The sequence below is a fragment of the Symphalangus syndactylus genome, chromosome 9 (assembly GCF_028878055.3).
Source record: "Symphalangus syndactylus isolate Jambi chromosome 9, NHGRI_mSymSyn1-v2.1_pri, whole genome shotgun sequence".
Taxonomy (NCBI): domain Eukaryota; kingdom Metazoa; phylum Chordata; class Mammalia; order Primates; family Hylobatidae; genus Symphalangus; species Symphalangus syndactylus.
Window position 1 is genome coordinate 135,842,997 of NC_072431.2, and position 23,757 is coordinate 135,866,753.

At 38.4% G+C, this 23,757-nt stretch overlaps 1 protein-coding gene across 3 annotated transcripts in view; it reads left to right on the plus strand.

Moving 5' to 3' along the window:
- The window catches only part of GLIS3 (GLIS family zinc finger 3), a 491,196-nt gene that overhangs the window by 380,347 nt on the left and 87,092 nt on the right, over window positions 1–23,757 (plus strand). For all 3 annotated transcript variants that reach the window (XM_063609882.1, XM_055294333.2, XM_055294332.2), the window contains one exon: window positions 3,802–3,912. In XM_063609882.1, the coding sequence (XP_063465952.1) occupies window positions 3,802–3,912 (111 nt within the window). The remainder of the gene's footprint in view (window positions 1–3,801; window positions 3,913–23,757) is intronic.

The window sequence follows — 23,757 nt, forward strand, 5'->3', positions numbered from 1 at the left end:
AAAGCCATCAGGATAAGTGTATTATACACATCACAGATCTCTTATCCCACATTCTTGCAAATAATGTATTCATGACAGTACTTTTTTGGTGTTAACATTCTGATGTCTATTATTAAACTACACCAGAGTTTGAATTTTGAAAAGATACTGTTATTTCTACACACCTTCTCATACATATTTAAGATTCTTCTGATGTTATAGTTGACATATTTATTAAATTTTATATTAGTCTCTATTAGTCATATTCATAGAAGTCATTTTAGCTATATGTCGCATAACCTTTCTAAACAGAATTATCCCCTAATATGCAGAAATGTGATGGTTTGCCTAGTAAATATCTCAAATATAATTAGAGCAACATGGGTGTAGGATGGACCCAGTTTCTACTCTACCTGAATTCAGTGATTTTAGGACCAATAAAATGGAACACTAAATGAATAAATGTGGTGAATAGTGGGATTTTTCTAAGTAGAAAAAGAAAAAAAAAAGAATAAATTGTGTTAAAATGCCCTATTTTTTTATGCCTAAAATGGTCTTGGTGGGATCCAATAAATTTTCCAATTTGTCATTAACCTTTATCATGGAAGAATGAACATTTATGAGGCAAGATTGTCTTGAGAAATTGCTTCTACTCTAGCTAGTTATCTGTAGTTTGAAAGAACTATTGTGAGGCTAAGTGTTATGGTTTCGAAAGCACTGCCCTCCTTTGCTTGGAGCTAATTTTAGCTAATCAAGCTAAGGGCATTTTCAGAAATCATTTTGGAATAAAAATATATATCTTTTTAAAAAACTTTTGAGGAAAGCTACCTAATATAGTAGTTTCCTGATTTTTGTTAATGCAATAACTTTTAAAACTCAGCTATTTGTTTTTGGAAAAATTATTTCTCTATTAAATATTTTTAAAGCATCATTTTTTTCCTTTAAGTTCCAAACTAGCACCTGTTTAAAGTTTTACTACATTTAACAAATTAGTAAGCTCTTTTAAAAATCATAAAGAAATCACACACTTGATTTTAAAAACAAACCGTACTTGCTTGAAGAATTTATTATTTAAATTTAGGTCCTTGTTCCCTTTCATTAATCACTCCTTATGCTATAATACTGTCAGAATTTTGGATAAAATATCTTTCTTCAACTAAGTGGATTCCTTATTTGTAGAAAAAATAGTTTTCCCATAAAGATTACTGAGTTCCTAATTCTAACCCTTAAAAGTTGTATTAATTATTTTCTGTATTAGAATCTTAATATCTACACAGTAATTGTACAGTACAGGTGGAAAATAACAAAATATATAGTTGGATGAAGTGTAGCATGCTAGTTAAAGCTTAGGTAACCTGAGATAAAATGACAGGTGCAGCAGTACTACTTAGATCAGTCCCTGACATTACTTTTTTGGCATACCAGTCCTTCCCTAGTGGCTGACAACAAGAGAAGAAAGTGAAGGTCAGCTGAGAAGACCAGTGGGTGTGTAGTCAAACTTTCTCCAAGAGCATCTCAAAATCAAATAGAAGGCTGGGCACGGTGGCTCACGCCTATAATCCCAGCACTTTGGGAAGCCAAGGTGGGTGGATCACCTGAGGTCAGGAGTTCGAGACCAGCCTGGCCAACATGGCTAAACCCCGTCTCTACTGAAAATACAAAATTAGCCAGGCGTGGTGGCGCATGCCTGTAATTCCAGCTACCTGGGAGGCTGAGGCAGGAGAATCACTTAAACTCAGGAGGCGGAGGTTGCGGTGAGCTGAGATTGTGCCATTGCACTCCGGCCTGGACAACAGAGTGATACTCCATCTCGAAAGAAAGAAAGGAAGGAAGGAAGGAAGGAAGGAAGGAAGGAAGGAAGGAAGGAAGGAAGGAAGGAAGGAAGGAAGGAAAGAAAATGACATTACCAACCTAAATTGTAGTGACCATGGTAATAATAATGGCATCAATTTATATAATTTGTTAATAGTCATCAAGCCTTTTGTACATGTAACATCTCCTCTAATGCTCAAAGCATAAGCTTTTACAATGGGATTGCCAGTAAAGATCTTAACTAGTTGCACTCCTGAAACCAGGGCAGGGTAGGGAAGGCTAGTGCAAGAAGGCTATGCGAGTTCAGAAAAGATTCCCAGGCTAAAGAAAATCTTTGCTTACTTGGTAGAAACTAACTGGCAAGTGACTTTAGCCAATAATAAACTCACTATTTTGTAGAAACCATGAGGTATCGAGAACCTGGTTTATCCGTTGTTCACTTTTAGATCCCTAATCTGAAATGCAGTGCCCAGCACATCCCGGAAGCATACTTTTGAGTGATTCAACCAACCAGTCAAACAGTCAGTCAGCCAATGAACACAACAGATAATCAAACATAGAATTCAAGTTTGGTATGTCAAATTAAATTATATATTGATGATTTAACCTTATTCTTGGAATCAAATGACACAAAAAAAGGAGTGAACCATAAATATGGCTTCTAACAGGTCAAATAATGTAATTCATTTATTTGTTGGCTCACAGAATGACATACATACACATAAAAACAGAAGCAACATTAAAAAGAAATCAGATTAATCAGATTTTTTTTTTTTTTTTTTAACTATAACAAGTTTCTGGAGCAAGAATCCTGAGACAGGGTTTCAGGTCTCTTCCTTACATTTCACATCATACAAGCACAGCTCTGCTACCTTACTTGATGAGACACTAAGCAGATCAGTTACTATTAATATGTGTTATAAACACAGTTAATCCTGTGATTTGTGAATTTTTCATTTCTCATATAGGCTGAAGATTTTGATTTATCTCACAACTGAAGAGTCATAGTCTCAAACTTTTGATAAGTTTAAGGGTCATAACAGTAGGAATAGGTGCTGAAATGTGAATGGATGTGAGCTGCTCTTATTCATTCATTTCTATTATGTACTAAGCACAAGGGATACAAAAATTAAAAAGTGCTGGACGTGGTAGCACACACCTTTAATCCCAGCTACTCAGGAAGCTGAGGCAGGGGAATCACTTGAACCCGGGAGGCAGAGGTTGCAGTGAGCCGAGATAGCGCCACTGCACTCCAGCCTGGGAGGCAAGAACAAAACAACATCTGAAAAAAAAAAAGAGCCTAGACTTGGCCTTAAGCACCACACCTCACATCTCCCAGAAGCATGGGGGAAATGGAATAGCCAAAACGTGTGTTCTGATTGCACTCAGCGAAGAGCTTATTCACTTAACTCAGGCTCAACACCAGGACGCCTCTGCAACTAATATTATTAATGCTTCTCTGGTGATTTTTCACGTGTCTGTTTGAAACCTACTGTCTCTTACTCACTTTACACTAATTTTCTCTTCTTAATTCTCTCCCTTTCTCTTTCTGAATCAGGTTTCTTCTGAAAAATACCCAGTTTTTTTCTGGACTTTTCTACAGCTTCTTTACCTGAACCCTTAAAGAATATGTGTTTACTAGTTTCTGACAGTACCAAAGATTATTCTCAGGGAAACATAACTGTAAGTATGACTAGAGATGCTTACTAATAATTTCCACATTAAAAAATGCCCCAAGAGGTTTTGTGGTTAGAGCACACACTAAAGCAATCCTTAGAAATCATCAAAGATAGGACATCTCTTTGTTCCTTGAAAGTTCACCCTTCTCTTAACCATCATGCGAAGTCACTAGACTTTGTAATTAAAATGCATGAGTATTAGCTAGCATTTCACATCAGTCAATTGGTAACAGTTCATGCTCTGAAGTCAATAGTCTTTGAGTAAAACATTCCCCAGTTACCTTTATGATTTAACCACAACTGTTTCTTTCTTTCTTTCTTTCTCATTTAGAAACCTTATGCTTGTCAAATTCCAGGATGTACCAAACGCTACACAGACCCAAGTTCCCTAAGAAAGCATGTGAAGGCACATTCTTCCAAAGAGCAACAAGCAAGGAAAAAGGTAATTTTAAAAGAGAATCTTCCAGTTGGGAAAAGCATGTTCAAATTATTCTTGTAGTACACGAAGCTTCTGCAGGGCACTTGAAATTCTTATACTTTTCATGGTGTAACCTGCTTTAGACTGTTTGAGGAGGTAAGTCTCCCATGAAGTAATAGCAAGGCTATGGTTTGTACAGCTGGTCTGGCTATGGTTTGCATAGCTGCTACAGCTATGCAAATTTCTGGGGAAGGCTTGTATAATAGGAATCAGAGAAAAGTAAGGAAAGTCCCTCAAACTGGAAAGCAACAAAAAGCTTTTATGGAAGTTAAGTTCAGATAGCAAAAGATAATTAAACTGGGAAAAACACCACCACAGAAATCCTTCTGGAAAGAAGTGCTTTTTCATAAAATATCAATAGGCCAAAATCGTGAAGCTCTAATGAAGAAGGTAAGTAAGTCTCTAGGACAAGTAGAGAGCATTCTTTAAGCTTAGAGAAAAAGCAGATTTCTGGATTTGTATGAAAATCTGAAAAAGGAATTGAACTTAAAACCACTTTGACATTAATGAGGGGTTAATGCATTTTCAAAGTTCATAAAAATCATAATATCTCAGATTTGGAAGAAATGTTAGAGACCAACCAGCCAGTCCACCTGGCTTGCTCTCCTAACTCCATAAGATGTCTAGCAAGTGGTTGACTGCACTGTGCTTCAACCCCTGCAGAGACAGAGAGCTTACTACCTTTCAAGGCATTTCCTAATAACTAAGTTTTTACATTTTTGGATCAGTGAGTATCTTCTTTTCATGGCAGAAAACATGTTGAGCTGACCTTGGCTTTTTGAGTGTTTCATTGGTATTGAGATGGGGTCGTGATTCATTTGAGGGCCCTTTATAACAAATTTAAGGGCAGTTTAAGACTCACGGTATTTCAAGTGATTGAACCCCTTGGCAAGGGTTTTCAGGTCACCGTGGCTTCTACTTAGAAATCTTGCATTCTTTCATGGTTTATAGGGATTTAACACTTTTATGTTGGGAAATGCTCTATAGTCTTCTTGTTACTTGAGATTTTTTTTTCTTCCTTGAGAAGTGTTAGCACAATGCCAGCTGAGGGTGCGTATATGGAAGGAATTTGACCTTTTCCCTGTGAGTTAGAAAAATGCTCAGTCAGGGGGATTTGATAGATAGTCTTAATTGCATACAAACCCACTCTTGTAAGTTAATTGTTAAAATCGTTTTTTTCCTAGAAATATAGTTAAATTTCTTTAATTGGAATCCCGGTAAATTGATATCTGTGATCGTTAGACAGACACTGGATATGCTCTTGTGTTTCAGAAAAGCAAAGGAACTGCTCAGTTAATGAATAATGTAAATAAAGTTAGAAAGCATGCGCTTAATCTTCTTAAAATAACACACCCTTTTTGCATGCTATTAACTACTTTCAGCAGGACCACCATCTATTATTTTTGTTATCATCTATATATACCTTATAAATTTGTAGTAATAAATGATATTTGTAAAAAAAAAAAAAAAGCCTTCTAGATGAGGGGGTTTTCTTCCCCCTAAATCTGATCATTTTCTGCCTCCAAGTTGTGCAAATGTGTAAGGTTTCATTGTAATAGTAAATCTGTCATTAACATCGGAGAGTACCCTTGTAGAGGTTAACAATTGTCATGGACATGAAAGAGTATCGGTCCCCCATCTAGACAAATAAGCAGCACTGTGATGTTCAAGTTAAGAAGGTAACCTAGGTTGACAGATTTGGAAACATAACAGGATATTTTCAGGAATTATTAATGGTTTCTCCTGTTTCAGCCTCTGTATAAAGAAAGAGTAGTTTTGATTGTGTGAAAGATTATTGAAGCACTAACTGAGAAAAGAAAACCAGATCTTGAGACTACAAAATATTATTTTATTGACAATTTGCAGACACCCTTTAACAAACAATCTAAATAAACAAGGATATACTTTCAAGGAGCAGTATTGTAATCTCATGTCAAATATTACAGTGTTCTCTTCATTTTGTCTTATGTAAATGGAGACACTGTCTCTCAAATGGCTTAGCTTTTGATGTTCACTGTTTTCTGCAAGTGGCTGAATTGGATTTCATTGACTTGTTGACTTGCATTACGCAGCCCTTAGTGACAAGTTTGCAGTGTTTACTTTCCGATTTTAGCCTGCCCTTTTATCCAAAGATTTTAAAACTTCTTTATGAATCCATGATGGATTAATTTGCGGAAATTAAAATGATGCAAGTTGCTCCATCCAACAAAAAAAGGAAATGTCATTCCCAGGAGAAGCAGTTGCTAATAAACCTGAAACTAGTCAATCCACATTTCCAAATCTTGTGCTGATATACCAGTGTGTAATATTTACATGGTACAATGTTGTTACTAGACCTTGGAGAGATTCTAATTGCTCACTCTCATCAGGATTTGGTATTTGAAATATTTCCTGGCAGCAATAAAAAAAAAGAAACAATAAACCTTTTAAGGTAGAATTAAGATTATTTACGACTTTAATTAAAAATTGAAAACTGGCATCATTTCAAAAAAGCCTTTACAAAAATGTGAATTAATCAAAAATAACCATAAAAATTCCAAGGTGATAAAGGCACAGTGGAGTAATGGTCCTAGTCCTAGGGAATTGTTTTGTTGAAAAGAATAAAACCCTTTTCTGTCACACCCTGTTAGTCATGGACTTATTTAATATACCCTGCTTGCCTGCCTGCCTCTAATCCTCTTTGGAACCTCCCCCTAGACACTAAATGACATTATTTTGGTCTTAACGTTGCCAGTTTTATGAGTCCTACTGTGGAATCAGGGCCAGTGACAAGGCACCCATAGCCGTAGATAAATTCATGTGAGGAGGGGCAGGGATCTCATAAGTGATGCCCTGACCATGGGCATGTGGCCCTTTTCCACACCTGTCGGATCCTACTGAAAACCAATAAAAACCTGAAATCCCAGCTAAACATTATTCAAGCTGTGAAAAAAAGAAAAAGAAGAAGAAAAAAAAAAAAACCTCTTCTGCAAAGGAATGGGGATAATTTGGTTCATTGCATGCAGAAGAGTAACTTTTCTCTTTGCATAATTCGTGCACACCCACACACCCCATCAGCCGATGTACAGAATTCTTTCATGGAATGTGCTTTGCAGATCTCAAGTCCATTAAATCAAGAGTTACACAGAAAAATGGGTAGCGAAATACTCAAGTCACCAACTGTGGTCTCCACAGAGAATAGAAGAAGTTTGCCTATAGAGCAAAGGGCAGAATCTGTCCTTCAGTTCTGTCTGATAATGACTACGTAAAATAAGAGAAAACTAAGGCAATAAGCCACTTGAAATTTTCCTCAAGGCTATGAGCTTTATCAGAATTTTTCATTTTCACCTTGGAAGTGCCATAAGCAGGAGGGTTTCCTTTAACTCTAGCCTGATATCGACATGGACTTTTTAAAAGTGCGTACAAAGAATGCCTGGTGACAAGTTAGAGGTGACATGAATCTTTCATCCATTTCACACTTCCACAAAGATTCAAACTGCATTTGTGATTCGTTAAATGTTTGTTAAACATTGACCTATGATCCACTGTGGTTGATGGCTTTCACTTTTGTGACCTCAAAACAGGCTGTTAGAAACCAAGCATAGCATTTGAAATGGGTGCGAATGCAACACACATTTATATTTCCTACATAGAGAACAGCTCTGTATTGCTTTCTGGCAAAATTAGGGCAGTCTGTTTATTGTAACTCTTCATAGAGAACTGGTAACTTTTGGGAATCAGTTCAGAGCCACCACCCCCTCTCCCCCACATATACTCAAAACCAGAAAATTTTCATTAAGTACCACATCAGCTTACCTTGCTTTGTACAGTTCTTTGAATCTTTAAGAGCTATGTGAAAATATATATTTTCCCTTAAATTGAAGCATATATTAAGTGGACTCATAAGGCACACTTTTTCTGTCAGTTGCTCTCAGTCATGGTCTAGACGGCAGATGGTGTATGCACAAGTGGGGTTCATGATCAGGGCCACCCCAGATTTTGCAAACCCTTCTCATTTTTTTCCTTTCTTGTTTCTGCTCAGGAATAAATTAAAAATCAGTCATACTATTAATAGAATATTAGTAATAGGCACATATCACAGACATATCATCTCAAGATGAACTAGTCCACCTCTTCCTCTCACATTTTAGAAACTATATTGGAATGCAGGTGACGGAGAGTGATGCTGTTATAGGGATGGCATTCAAATAGCGCTGATTTTTTAAAAGCGAGTCACAAACTTCTGTACTTTAATCATTGTTGATGATGTGTTACTTACCTCACACCTCAAAACGATGGTGAGACATACCTGAATATCCTGATGCTCTCATCTGAAAGTAAGTTACTTCAATAAAGGCTCTGGGAGATGCTTTTGTAAAACAAGTGTTTTTGGTTAGAAATTTTTATGCTAATTAATAGTTAAACTCAAATGAAAAATAAGCCATCTTAAATTTAACCCTGTGCCAATAGCACTGATTTGGAGTTGAAACCAGTTGCTTGGAGGCTTCCCTTTTAAGTAGACCCAATATGATGCCAGCTATGCTTTCCAGAGCATTTTGATGCTACATGGTGATGGGAGCTATTTAAATAGAGGCAAGAATCCATAATTTGCAGGATTTGGGAGAGGTTGTCAATGAAAGTGACCACTTAGTAAGAATAAGCTTCTGTTCCTTTCTTGAGTGATCAGAAAAGCTGTCTTTGGCTTTTCAGTAAATACAGAAAAATATCGAAAGATGTCTACCACCATCTCTGGGGTAATGGTCCAGGATCTTATTTCGTGCTTAAAGCTGTTTCCCGAGGTGTGCTCTTTAGAATACATTCCACAGAATGTTATTAGATATTTCTTTAAAAAAGTATTTTTGGTCATATAAATTTAGGACACACTAAGTTAAGTACTATTCAAGGGTTTCTTTCTTGCAATAGTTCTCAGAGCCTTGGATATACCAGTATTCCAGAAGGAAGATAACATTAGGCGTTGCTCAAAATTACTTGGCCAACTAAACCATCTTTATTTTTCTCCAGAGATCTCAACAAACTACTCTTCTACTACATTGTTTGCAAAGTACAATCTCAAAGAATATCATTTATTCTACTCAACAGATATTTATTGAGTACTTACTGCGTGTCAGGCACTAGGTTAGATCCAGAGATACAAATGTGTATAAGACAGACAAGTTTTGTGCCCTCGTAGATTTACATTATCTTGATGAAAGTCCAACAACAGTAAAAAAATAAACAGAAAATCAGCAACATAAATACAGACAGGGAAACAATAAGGGCACTGATATGGATATTAACAGAGGGTGGCCTATTGAGGTGAGAGGGGCAGGAAAGGCCTCTCTGAGGAGCTGATCATATTTGTAGTGGGGACACATTCAAATGACTAATTTAGAAATGAGGCTAGGCCCAGTGGCTCACGCCTGTGATCCCAGCACTTTGGGAGGCCGAGGTGGGTGGATCACTTGAGGCCAGGAGCTCAAGACCAGCCTGGCCAACATGATGAATCCCCATTTCTACTAAAAATACAAAAAAATTAGCCAGGCACGGTGGCATGTGCTTGTAATCCCAGCTACTTGGGAGGCTGAGGCAGGAGAAATCCTTGAACGCGGGAGGCAGAGGTTGTGGTGAGCTGAACCGTAATCATGCCACCGTACTCCAGCCTGAGTGACAGAGAAGAGAAAAGAAAGAGAGAGAGAGAGAGAGGAAGGAAGGGAAGGAAGGAAGGAAGGAAGGAAGGAAGGAAGGAAGGAAGGAAGGAAGGAAGGAAGGAAAGAAGGAGAGAGCAAGGGAGGAAAGGAAGAAAGAAATGAAAAAATATAGATTGGCTGCAAATTTTTAAAAAGCATTGCAGGCCGGGTGCGGTGGCTCATGCCTGTAATCCCAGCACTTTGGGAGGCTGAGGCGGGCGGATCATGAGGTCAGGAGATTGAGACCATCCTGGCTAATATAGTGAAACCCCGTCTCTATTAAAAATACAAAAAATTAACCGGGAGTGGTGGCTGGCGCCTTTAGTCCCAGCTACTCTGGAGGCTGAGGCAGGAGAATGGCATGAACCCAGGAGTTGGAGCTTGCACTGAGCAGAGATTGCGCCACTGCACTCTAGCCTGGGCGACAGAGCAAGACTCCATCAAAAAAAATATAAAAAAGCATTGCTTTAGTCACAATACTGTACCCTCCTGTTTGAGCTTTTAAAAAAAGAACCTGATACTACTAAACTACAGCAATAGATGTTAGGGTCATCTTAATTTGTTTTAAGTGCACCCTTCTGCAGCCTGTCCTCCTTAACGGAGATGGCACTCAATTGAGGGACTGCAGGCTAGACAGTGAAAAGCATAGCTTAGTGCTCCCATCTAAGAAAATGACTCAGATGGTCAGCATTTGTGATTCTCTGAGTACACTCTGTCCTCACTTAATGGCCTCAATAGCTTCTTGGAAACTGCAACTCTAAGCGACATGATGTATAACAAAACCAATTTTACCAAAGGCTAATTGATAAAACAAGAATTAAGTTCCTAGGGCATATTTCTGGTCACAAAAACGTCATCAAACTTCTAAATAAAGATCTCAAACACTTCTAATGTTAAACACTGAAGTGAATGTGAGCTTATGTACATTTGAGAAAGATAATTAAAAGCAAATACAAAAAATTATTTTCCCAATTGTTGAAGTTCAAGGTTGAGGGTGGCTGGATCCTACCCCAGCAGCTCAAGGCCTGGAGAGGATTCCGTCTCATCACAGTGCACGTGCACACACACACACACACACGCACACACGGACCATGCAGACACACCCATTCACCTAATGGTAACATCTTTGGTACATGGGAGGAAACTAGAGTACCTGGAGAAAACCCATACGGACATGAGGAGAACACTTCACACAGACACCAGCTCTGGCCAGGAATCGATATTTTTTCTCATCAGCATTATAAAGACACCACGTTATTCCAGGACCTGCTGTACTCAGTACAGGCAAGACCCTATGCCAGCTCTGAGGATTTAGAGACAAGACCTGGCCCGGCCCTCCTGAAGATTACATTCTAACAAGAGACACACTGGGAGATGCCTGCTTTCAGTACAGTGGGGGAAATGCTATGATAAAGTCATGCAGAGAAAGCTTCTGGAACATGAAACTTGGGTGTTCCTTTGCAAACGATAGAGATTGTTAAGGAGTAGTCTTATATTTACTGTCTGAAAGCAATAAGGAGATCAATACTATTCTTCATTACATTACAATATTTTGTCAAATGTAACAAAGTAGTTTTATTTCTATTCCCCCTGAAAATTGGTAATTGGGACCAAAAATAGGTTTTTGGGGCACAGTTCTGGCCAACTATATAAGGAATGAGGACCCTCTGACAGGTGTTTTAATGAGCTATTCAGGCTGTACAGTGCCTAGCACAGCTGCCTTATGGAAAGAGTTCCTAGATAATTGTTTTTCTGATTGACTGACTGACAGAAGCCTTTGAAGCTTCTTATTCCCTTTCTCTTATTAAATTTTGTGCATTCTTGATGAAAATCATTTTGGAATAAAAGTGTTTAGCTCAGGTTCTCTGCTACCTAAATATAGTGTCCTAAAATCTCATAACACAGCTCACTATTGCCCTTCTCAGGCACTCCCTCTCCATCCCCACAAAAGTATTCAAGTCCTTTGTGCAATTACTGCTCCCTCTGGTAGTTCTCTCTTGTCTTTCCTTTTCAGCTTCAGTTGAGCTATGTCATTGATATCCACGGGCAGTATCTTCCCATTTGTTTGTATCTTGGCTCTCTGATCTGCGAAGATTTGTTTTCAGGGTGACTTCACACAAGGGCGTGGATAAGCCTAATACAAAAACTTTTCGTGGTGGACACCAGGCAGGTGGCCGTGTCTTAGAGTGGTGTTTGGATTGGACATCAGAAGGTATGGGCTTCTTTTAAGCATTGCCATGAATTGCTCCAGGACTTAGCTTAAGTTACATTCCCCTGGTTTTTCCATTTTCCCTTCTTTGCAACTAGCTTGAAAGGCAAACATGGGGCCCCAGAAGTGAAAGGGGAGCTAGTTCAGTAGAAAACATTGTTATGCCACATACCTGCAATCCATAGCAGTCTACTGTGACTGACAACAGACCAGTAATATCCTTGGAAATATTTTCCTTCCTAAGAACTGAATATTCTTTCAGTGGTTACTAGAGCCAGTCTTTCTGGGTCATGTAGATACTCAGACAATAGCACAACAGAAGATCCAGACAAAGGAAAGCAAGCTGGAATCCAAACTAGAGGAAATTTAAATCAAATTTGAACCTGTGAAATCTAATTATATTCAGGGGTTATTGACTTGGGGCTCATAGACCATGGGCAAAGGCCCATGGATGGCTGTGTTTTATGAAGCTCATGAACTCCCAGAAATTATATGCAAAATGTATTTTTCTGGGGAGAGGCTCCATAGATTTTTACTGACCTCAAGTGATCCACCTGCCTTGGCCTCCCAAAGTGATGGGATTACAGGCTATTCTTTTAGCTATAATAGAAAAACATGGCTTTTGGGATGGTTGCTTGCCACACTGCCACTACATGAGGTCTAGGCTATAGCCCATCAGCATCATATGCATCCTTAAATGTCACCTCATCCATCCTGCAGCCTAGTATGGGAGTCACACTTAGGAAGTCCCAAAAGATATTCATAAAGCTTCTTCATGTAATCTTAGACTTTCTGACTTTTATGACAGTCTTTTTGGGTATTCCTGTTATTTAGCAACTCTAATATATTCAAACATCCTTGTACTATAGAGAAAAAAAAAACACCTTTCTGAAACACCTGCACATGGGCTCTACTGTCTTCCAAATGTGCTGCTTCTTTTCCATGGTGACCTTGCTGATGTCTCTGAAATTCTCCTTTAATATCTCTAGTTTCCCACAATTTTTTCTTATTACCCAGATTCCAGATTTTTTGGCATGTGGACTGTAGTCATCTCTATGCTCTATATTTCATTCATGGTGTAGAGTACAGTGTCAGCAAGGGTCACAGTGAGGCTTGCAGTGTCATTTATTGGCTATTGAGATAAAAAGGTCGACAAAGGAACCAGTGCTAAAGGGCCTTATATGCCCTGCTAAGGTGTTAAATATATACAGTGGTCAGATCTGTGATTTAGAAAGATAATTATAGTGGTAATGTGGGAAATGAATTAGGTATTTACAGTGAAAGGAGACAAGGCAATTAGTTCGGTTGGCATATTTCCATTAATCAACAGTCTTTAAATAAGTGGCTCATCCAACTATGACTACACCCAGCCATGCTATCATCAGTTCTAGGTTTCTCAGTCTTTTTCAAAATGCTATCATGAGAGACTTTGCTAATTATCTTGGAATTCTAGGAGTGGCTTTCCACTGATGTTATCTGAAAAGGAAATGAGGATTCTCTGGTTGTTTCCAGTGACCCCATCCTAACTCCAACTGACTTCCTTCCTTCTTTACTGCTTGGCAACCCATTATTCTTCTTAGAATCTTTCCAACCATAAAGTTGAAGCTTTCTGGTCATTAGATATATTTTTAGGCTCTATCTTTTTACCTTATTGAAATTTGAGATATGCATCTCTTTCTCCATTTTTTGGCTTTATCTCTTTGTATTTTTTCAAAGCATACTTTTATAATCACCTTTACAAGTGTTTTTGGTAGCAGTTTGTGAAGACTTAGAACTTTGAATTCCCTGACTAGCTAGATGAGCTCTCTTGTTAACTTCTCTCCTATCCTTCCCCACCTTACCCCCAGCAATTATTTTTCCACATTTCCCCTTCACCACTCCCTCCTGTAGAAAAAATATAAATAAGCCAGGTAGTAGCAGTGTTGTTATATCATGCTCAGAGTCCATTCTTCTTTTTAAAATTACGTAAGTGATGCCTATCTGTGTAAAAAAAAATGAGGACATATGCAAACTTTCATTGAAACCAAGACACCATTGATTGTAAGATTTGTCTTGATTTCAGAGATGTTAAAATATATTTTACAATCAATGAATCACAGTGGCTTAACTTTGGTGCCTATCTTTCTATATACTTTTTCCTATCATATGCAATCATATTATGGGTCTCTCTGTTTTGATTCTTCTAAGTGGTATATAGTGAATATATTGCCTTGACAGTAACTATATTTTTAATGGCTGCATTTTAAAGATATACTGCATTTCACTTAACCAATTTTCTATTTTCAGACAATTAGATTATTTTAAAGATTGTACTATCATGAACAATTCTATAGCACATATGCTAGTATATAGATCTTAGTACACATCCTAAAGTGCTTTGAATAAATTCCTTACTACATATTGCCAAATGACTTCCCCAAAATTTGTAACAATTTATTTGAATTTCTGTTAGGACTATATAAAACCAACTTTTTTCTTACACTTTACCAATGTGAAGTGTGACAGAGTGTGTGTGTGTGTGTGTGTACACAGTATGATGGATGAATAATAGATGAACTATTGATATACAGTTCTTAGATTGCTGGTAGATTTGATTATTTCTTCAAAATTAACCATTTATATTTCAATTTTATATTATCTGTTGTCTTTTCTCATTTTATGGATAATTTTTATATTGATTTGAAGTAACTATAACAGATATTAACTAATTTTCATAAATATTGCATGTATTTTAGTAGTTTGCCATTTGTGAAACTTGATTTGCTGTGTGGATTTTTTAGTCATAGAAAATTTACTATAGATATATTTTTATATATTTTTAGATTTTTCTCCCCCATCTAAAGGTTTCTGTTTTGATGTCACTTTTACAAAGGCCAACTCATTATTCCACTATTTTGTTTAAACTCCAGCTTTCTCCCATTTTAGTGAAACTACTCTTCTGATGGTGGTAGTTCTTGTTTTTTGTAAAGAATGAGTAAGGCTTTGGAACTGTGCCTGACTGAGTTTGAATCTTAGCTCTGACTCTAGGAGAAATTACTTACCCTCTCTGAGCTTCAGGTTCCCATGCTAAAACAACCTACCTCCACAGGGCGATTGTGTGATTCAAGTGAGACCATGCCTGTGAATGGACTTAGTGAAAAATCCAAACTGCAGAATATAGGAGGTGCTCAGAACGTAGTTTTTTCTTTTCTCCTGGACACAACTTAGTTAAATGAGAAGGGCACTTTCTTGTGGGTGATGAATACAATTTTAACTGTCCTCATTTCGAGATACACATCGCAGGCAGCTGTTGAACTGCACACCTTATCTTGAAGGAATAATGCCTGACACCACTGTGCATAATCAAAACTTTAGCTCCAATTTGCTTTCAGATTCAGTGACAACCATACTGCAAAGTCCTGTAGGGTTGTGATGCAAGATCATTAAGTTTGGTGATAAAAAGGATAAATTACTGTAATGAGAAGTTTTCCTCATTTCAAATCTCTAAGGACATCACTGAGCTTTGAAAAAGGAGACCCAAAAGGGAAAATATAGGTAGAGAGCTGGCAAGGGACAAAGACAAGAATCTCTGTTTCACAATAGTGCTTTGAGCTAGCCTAGCACACAAGCACCAGCTAGGCTATAGGAATTTAGATAATGTTTACCCATCGTAGACTTGGAATAGAAACTGTATTTTGAGATAATAGTGCAAAGGACATCCTTGACATTTCATTTCCTCATGTGTACATAAGCAAATACAGAAATCGGATTTCATTTCTGTGTACTCAAAATAGCAACCAAGGTTCCAAAGATGATCCCCCACCTCTTCTTTAAAAAAAAAAAAAAAAAATCCTGATCTTTTATATTCAAAAATATGTCAAGAGTAAGTTCCTGAATTTCTGAGTCACAAAGACTCAGACACATAGGGAGCCCTAAATCATAGCATAAATGAACTGAGGAACCTAATGCTTCATAATGTTTTCCCCATCTCCCATCTCTATCTTCATTAATATTTCCCTTCCCCATAGAATATTAAGCATGAAATTGATTAGAGACTTTAGCATAGCAAAAACACTCACAAACTCAGTACCACTTTTATCTCTTCAACCATCACCAAAAGCAAGAAAGAGTGATTTGATATTTAAAACAGTCAGTAATGGCCAGGCGCAGTGGCTCACACCTGTAATCCCAGCACTTTGGGAGGCCAAGATGGGTGGATCACGAGGTCAGGAGATCGAGACCATCCTGGCTAACATGATGAAACCCCGTCTCTACTAAAAATACAAAAAATTAGCTGGGCGTGGTGGCGGTCGCCTGTAGTCCCAGCTACTCAGGAGGCTGAGGCAGGAGAATGGTGTGATGAACCCGGGAGGCGGAGCTTGCAGTGAGCCGAGACCACGCCACTGCACTCCAGCCTGGGCAACAGAGCAAGACTCTGTCTCAAAAAAAAACAAAAAACAAACAAACCAAAAAAACAGTTTGTAATAACATAATGGATGCCATTCGCTATTTTTATTCTCTTTACTTATGAAATAACAGTTTAAAAGAAATGGGAGGGCCAACAATAATAATCACCAAATATCCGTTTGCTGGGTATTTTCATGTGTGTTTACTTTTTCAGTTCTCAAAACAATTCTACGAGGCTAGTATTACAATTAATATTGTGGCCTTCTATTAGAGATGGTAGAGCCTGCATGCTTTGAAGTATCTTTTCCAAAATTCTTCAAGCCCCTTTCTTGGTAACTGAGCCAATAATACCATCCAGTTCGGGTATCCTGATCCCATTTCATTTCATTTTATTATTTTTTTTATTTTTAAATTTTATTTTTTTTATTTTTTAACTACTACTTTAAGTTCAGGGGTACATGTGCAGGTTTGTTGTATAGGCAAACTTGTGTCATGAGGGTTTGTTGTACAGATTATTTCGTTGACCAGGTATTAAGCATACGACCTATTCGTTATTTTTTCTGATTCTCCTCCTCCTCCCATCTTCCACCCTCCCAACAGGCCCCAGTGTGTGTTGTTCCTCTGTATGTCTCCATGTGTTCTCATGTTCTCACTTACAAGTGGGAGCTAAATAATGTGAACACATTTCATTTTAGAGATGAAAGACCTCAGGTTCAGAGAAGTTAAATGACTTACAGAGCACACTCAGTAAGCAGTAGAACTGTACTCAAGCTGCATTTTTCTAACTCAACATGCAGTGCTCTTTTGGCTTTACCATTCTGACTATGGCTGTCTGATTTCCCAACATTGAAAATTTTATAACTTATCAACAAGTTCTTGGCATGAATTCTATAGTGGCCTCTGTAAGAGATGGTGGTAGATTTTCCCCATGCTTTGGAGTACCTAATTCAAAATTGTGTAAGCTCTCCTCTTGGTGTCTAGGTCAGCAGTACCATCCAGGTGGGACAACCTGATCCTACACTGAGACCCACATGGTCACTGGCCCCCATTCCATCCTTCAGGGCACTTTCCCACCCTCTTCCCTATATGTAGGGTCAACTAAGTACCCCAAGGAGCTCTAGAACTCACACCTATGGGATCCTCCTGGGGTCTTATAAGCAGACCCTAATTCCAAGAGGTTGGTTGGTGAACATTGCTCATTGTGGCATTTCTTTAGCTGAATTGGTTGAAACTGGACCTCTACAGTGGTTCTGGCATACTGACTGAGGGTGACTCAAATTGATTATATAGACAAGAACCCCACAGTTTTTGTTTTTCGTTTTTTGTTTTCAATGCCATGTGTATCCTAGGAATGGCCCTGTAGAGGGCAAGAATTGCAAAGAGTGTGAGATTTTACCCTAGGTTTCATGCTAGCAAGTTAGCCTGCCACAGTTTCATGGATACTGGCAGAAGACATGAGACTCCTGGGTCAGAGTCTCAAAGGACAGTGTATTATTTATAGTAATAGTGATAGCCAGAGCATCGTCATTTTCTTATGCCAGTTGTTTAAGTCCTAGTTCCCATAAGGTACCATGAAGAGGGCCAGGCACTAGGTTGTATTACAAGAGGGAAATTCTGAGCTTAGGGAATTTGAATCTTTTATAATGGACATAAGCATGCTTGCCTTTTGATCAGGAGGGAGATATGGTCATGGTTTTTCAAAGCATCTTTGAAAAGATAGTTCAGAAAGATTGTCAGTGTTCCTCCCTGCTCACAAGACACATTATGGAGAATTGCCTCTCAATGTGAAGCTCCTGTTGGTCCTTCTTAATTGCAAATGTGCAAAGACAGCCAAACACTAATCCCAGCCTGCCCTCAAATGACCCTAAATATTCAGGATAGTCCTGAAATAAAAGTAGTTTCCAAAAGAAAAGACTGAAACCAGGAAAGAGGGAACATGGATATTTGAAAGACACTACTGTATCTTGCCAGTCTGCATTTAGCCCTAAACATTTTCGTCCACATTTGTTTGAGATTCTACAGTCCTGCGCATGAGTGCCATCAGTTATCTCATGATTTGATAGACGTTCCTCACCACCCCCACCTGAAATTATTCTTAGCACTAGCCTTCTACAAAGCATAAAATTGCCGCCATTACAATCATTCTTTTCAGTTATAGGATTATCTCCAGAAGATCCCTATTAGTTATTTTTTCATTGTATAGCAAAGGCAGTTCAACCGTCCCTTCACTCCCGTTACTATCTCAATGTGAGTTCAATTACCAATTTTCAAGGGGCAACTATGTCCATTTTCTATGGCTACTATACAGGAATGGTGGTTTCAGTAGGAACATGGGGTTGAAAGAAGTCAGAAATAGAGTATACTTGGACCTGGGTGAGGTCATTTCAGTGGGGCCCTGGGGAATAAAGGAATAACTTGAAACCAATAGATGACAAGGCAGAGAAAAACTTGGAAGTAGAGAGCATTGAAAAAAAAAAATGGAGTAGTGTTTTAGAAGTCACTTCACAATTTATACTGGAGCTCATCCTGCTATTGGGCTTTAAGAATAGAAGTTAAAAAGGAGTTTTATTATGTTCCATCTCCTCAGTTTTCCTTGGCTTTCTAAAGGAATGTAGGCAGTATATTCTAAAATGAATTTCAGTGGAGTGTTTTTAGAGGAACAATTCAAATGGAGTTGTGTTTGCTCACTTGTCAATGTCCCCCTTTCTTCTGGGTGCCTAACTCGGCCTCAGCTGAGTGCACTGTTCATGCAATCATCTTCAGCTCTGACAGCACATGCTGTTCGTGGTGTTGCCCCTTTGGCCACACTCCTATGACATGCGGGTACCAGGAACACCAGCAACTTGGATACAAAGCAATGATATTTACATTGTTATGGTTAAGTTAACTTCGTGGTAGTGAAAACCTCAGTTTTTCATTTCCTGGCTAGTATTTCCAATTTGGAATTGCAACACTGCATTTACGTGCATTTTTGCCTTTTAAATGTTCTGTGGTATTGCAACATTTGAGAAATTCCCAGGGACTCTTAATCTTCCTACAAACACCGGTTTGTAAGCTAAGGACCAACTCACTATCTCAGAGTTATCTCTTTGTGCCCTTGCTGAATAACTCTGATTTTGCATTGTACATCTTTACACTCCCTGTGCTGTCTTTTAGTTCAAGTTTCCCTCTTGAATATACTAGTAAAAGGACAAAGAAAAAGGATTTTTAAAAATTTTTACCTGCTTTTTCAAGAGCAATTGAACTTAAAGCTACTTTTCCTATTGTTTTCCATGAAGTCTCATTTAAAATATTTTATTAATGCAAAGAGATGTGCATTCAGGGCTAAGGACCAGTGAACAGTAACCATGACAACCAGGAAGCCATTCGGGAGGAGAAAAAAAAAATCCGGTAAAGAGTAAGTGTTTTAATCCTTAACTTTAATCCTTTTACTTCCTGTTCTCAAAATGAAATATAAATCAGGCACCATGCAGCGCTGCAATTTTTCTCTGAAAGGGATGTTGGCAAAAGAGGATTAGTAATGGACAGACGTGTTTAAGGAATTTAATCACACAATTTGTTGTAAAACTTTTGAGACCACGAGTGACCAGTTCCTTTGAGTGGCGTCAATGAGAACCAACAAAACATACTTTGAACCTGATTAGAGAGTTGGCGCAGGGGGACACCCTGGTTTGCTGTTATTGTTACATCATTTCAGGCTGTGGTAATGACATGAGAAATCAAGGAATTTGCCTGGTCCCCCAGTGGGGAGGTAGAAGACTTGGGGTGTCTCCTTGGTAGAATAGAGATATTCTTTTGATCTTCGTGATGCTAGGGAAAAATTAAGTTGCCCGTATTTCACATACTACCTTTCCTTGATGTTCGATTACTATGGGAGTTTCACAAAGGCATGTGCTTTCTATTGTCAACAGACTCTTGGGTTTCTGCTAAAAAGCACAGGCTTTAGTTTCTATGGACAGTAAAACAGCATTCTCAGAAGGATTGATTATTATTCCTTAATATTTCTACTCTTTGTTTCTAAGATTTTCTTCTACATGGACTAGAAGACTTGTTCTACTTGTTAATTTCTGCTTTTTTAAAAAATCTGATTTTCTTTCTTTTAAGTCAGATAAGAAATATGGCCCCCACACTGACTTGTCTTCCCTAGTTCTTTGGAGGATGGTTGGGGAAGAAAGAGAGATATGCTTTTTATGGCATTTTTCCTTCCCTCAGCATATATATGTGAGAGTATTTCTTTGATAAATTTATTTCTAGTGAACTAAAAGTTACCAGCATTACATGGCTCTTTGCAGAGATCTGAGGTACCTGCAACTTGTACTAGCTTCCTGCCATGTCAGAATGTGAAATTACTTCCAGTAATAGCATCTTTCCAGGGGGCTGCTGATAATTATGACAGACAGGCAACATCATGAAGGCTGGAGCATTTGCAAATGGAGTTAGACACAGCAGACCGCTGAGCCTGGAGTTTCTTGTAGACCTCGAGAACAAAAGTATACAAGCTAAAACCTGCAGATAACAGGGCATCTGGAAAAGAAAAATACTATCCTGTCCTCTAACTTAGAGGACAACGTGCGAGGTTGATAATACCTGTTCCTGATTCCTCCTCTTGACCCGGTATTGTTTCTCCCCATTCTGTCAGAACCACCAAGACTAATGCAATCTTGGACAGTGCTGCTGAGGTGGAATCTGGATACCGTGAGCAGCCACTTACAGTCCTCATCATCCTTGCAACACTTTCCTTAGATTTTTGACTTTCTAGTCTGAATTTCTGGGATGGAATTTTGTTTTTTTGAGAGTGGACTGGGATAATTGGAGGGGGTGGATGATAAGAAGAAAGACAGAATGGTGTCAGTACCTAAAGGAGGAATGGTAGATGATAAACATGAAGATGACTTTGGCAGAGTCTACACAGGCTACAGGAAGGCTCTGGGAGAGTCTAGTCCCTGTCTTGGGCTTCACCCTGAGGCACTTCTCCAAGCCAGGCCTCGTTTCTGATGACCAAGGAGAGGAGCTTTATTTCACCAGAGCATCAAAAGGTCATGTGATTCATGCATTGCTCTAAGACATACAGTCCTCAGAAAAGAAGAGGGAAATTACTGACAGTAATTCTGTGCATTGATGAAAATAACACCTCGGGCAAGCTCTTTGGTGGCATCACATCAGGGGAAAAAGACTTTGGGGCAGTGTTAAAGACTGGATGTGGAGCAGGACCAGCGTGATCAGGTTTACCAGCTGGTCACTTACTCAATCCGTGCTCAGAAGATGAAGGTTCTCATCTTGGCTGTGTAGTCTGTCAAACAGGGGACTGGAATGTATAATTTGGGACGTAATCAGCTTGAAATTTCTGTTTTCTACTTATCAAATTTACACTAGACATTGAATCTTTAGAAGCAAGGTGGAAAATTGGATTTGTTCCCAGCCCTTCCAGATGAATGAGAGATATGAAGTATAATGTAGTGAATTAGCATTTTCTATTGGAAGGATTGCTCATTTACATATCCCAAGAGGCAACATATAAATGTGAATAGTGTTATCTAGTGAAATTTGGCATGAATGTGGGTTGAATATTATAAAGAAAGAAACTTTGGCTGGGCGCAGAGGCTCATGCCTATAATCCCAGCACTTTGGGAGGCCGAGGCCAGAGGATCACCTGAGCCCAGGAGTTCGAGAGCAGCCTCAGCAACATAGTGAGATCTTGTCTCTGCAAAAAAAAAAAAAAAAAATCCAAAAATCCGAAAAAACTTAGCCAGATTTAGTGGTGTACAGCTGTATTCCCAGCTACTCAGGAGGCTGAGATGGGAGGATAGCTTGAGCCCAGGAATTTAAGGATACAGTGAGCTCTGATCACGCCATTGCACTCCAGCCTGGGTGACAAAGCAAACACACTATCTCTAAAAAGAGAGAAAGAAAGAAAGAAACTACCCAAGTGTCTTTTTAAAAAAAACTTCTGTTTAATTTCACTTGGCTATTTACCATTTTATTCTTAATTGATAATTTAGGCATACTTAAACTGCCCCATTCTTTTCTTCCCCTGATGTTGCATGTGGCATGATTTCATTTGTCTTTGGGGCCTACCCCAAAGGTTAAGCATGGATTAATAAATACTCAGCAGCCATTGACTCATCTGTCATTCATTCATTTACTTGTTCACACATTCCCTAAACATTTATAGAGTACCTTTCATGTGAAAAGAAGGACTGTTTTAGGTTGCATGATCAAACACTCAAGGGTTGTTTATAAAGCCCTTTTTGTCTTTTATGATGTGCGCACATATTGATATAATTTCTAAATAGCTATTATAAAATGTAGAAAACCCAAGTGCCAACAGCAAGATGAAGAGAAATTGCTTTTAAATATGAAAAAGAATAAAATTACTTTGGAATGGAAAGGCCTGGGAAAACTTCAAGGGACAAGTGACATTGAATTGGACCTTGGAGAATATGCAGAATTTATTGTAGATATGTAGAGTCCAGAGAAAAGGGGACTCCAGATGAGGGAGGTTTGTCGCCAGAAGTACAGCATGAGACATGAATGAGAATAAACAAAGATTACAGGAACGTCTTGGCTCTTTGTGACCTCCATCATGGGACATGAAGCCACATGAAGCTAGGTGAGAGCCAGCATGTTAAAGCCCCTGAATTTGAGCTGTAGGTAATGTTTCGGGGAGAGTCACTAAAGGGCTTTGAATGAGGAGAAAAACTAAACTGACTGTTGAGTATAGAATGGATGGGAGAGCAAAAAGCAAGTGCTCTCCATTGAAACGACAGCCTTCAACTTTTAGAAGTAGGTATTTTTAAAATTGTCCGAACACTCATGCACATGAAAATCAGCCTTAAATCTTCTTCACTCAATCTGTTTTAATTAAATGAAAGGCAGAAGAAAATGAGATCCACTGACTTTTACAGTGAGTCCCTCCCCACACTTCCTAAGCTGTAACATAGGCAGGGGCTGTAGTCAGAAACCAATTCAAGGGAAGACAATACGGAGCTGGTAAGATGGACGGGGGAAGTAATTACTAGATAGCTGGCTGCTTTAATTAAATCCTGAGAATACTTGAATAGAAAGAAAAATGCTACACTTGAATGGATGGGATGGAATGTGTGTGGTCACATTAGTGCAATGAACCAGTGTCAGAGGAATTTATGAAGCTGTGATAAAAGTAAACTCTTCATCTTGCTTTGAGTCTTCACAACCCCATAACCAGGCCCCAAAGGGTGAAGGGGGATGTTTTTCATGGCAAAGTGAAATTCCGTATTAACATTTCTCTGTTTTTCTAAAAAAAGAATGCCTTCTTCAGTTTAGTCTTCTGCTTTTAAGACGTACGTCTGAATGAAGCTTGAGTTCACCTTTGACTGTGTCATTTGTATATCATTTTCTAGTTAGAAAAAAATGTAAGATTCTCAGTGTCAGTTTTAGAAAAATATTGACTTAAGAAGAAAATTATGTTTTTACAAATGTAACAATACAAAAATTACAAGTTGCATGCCTTTCTGATTTCAACATCCTTTTGAACCTCAGCTCCCCAACTCTATCCAGCATAGCTAGATG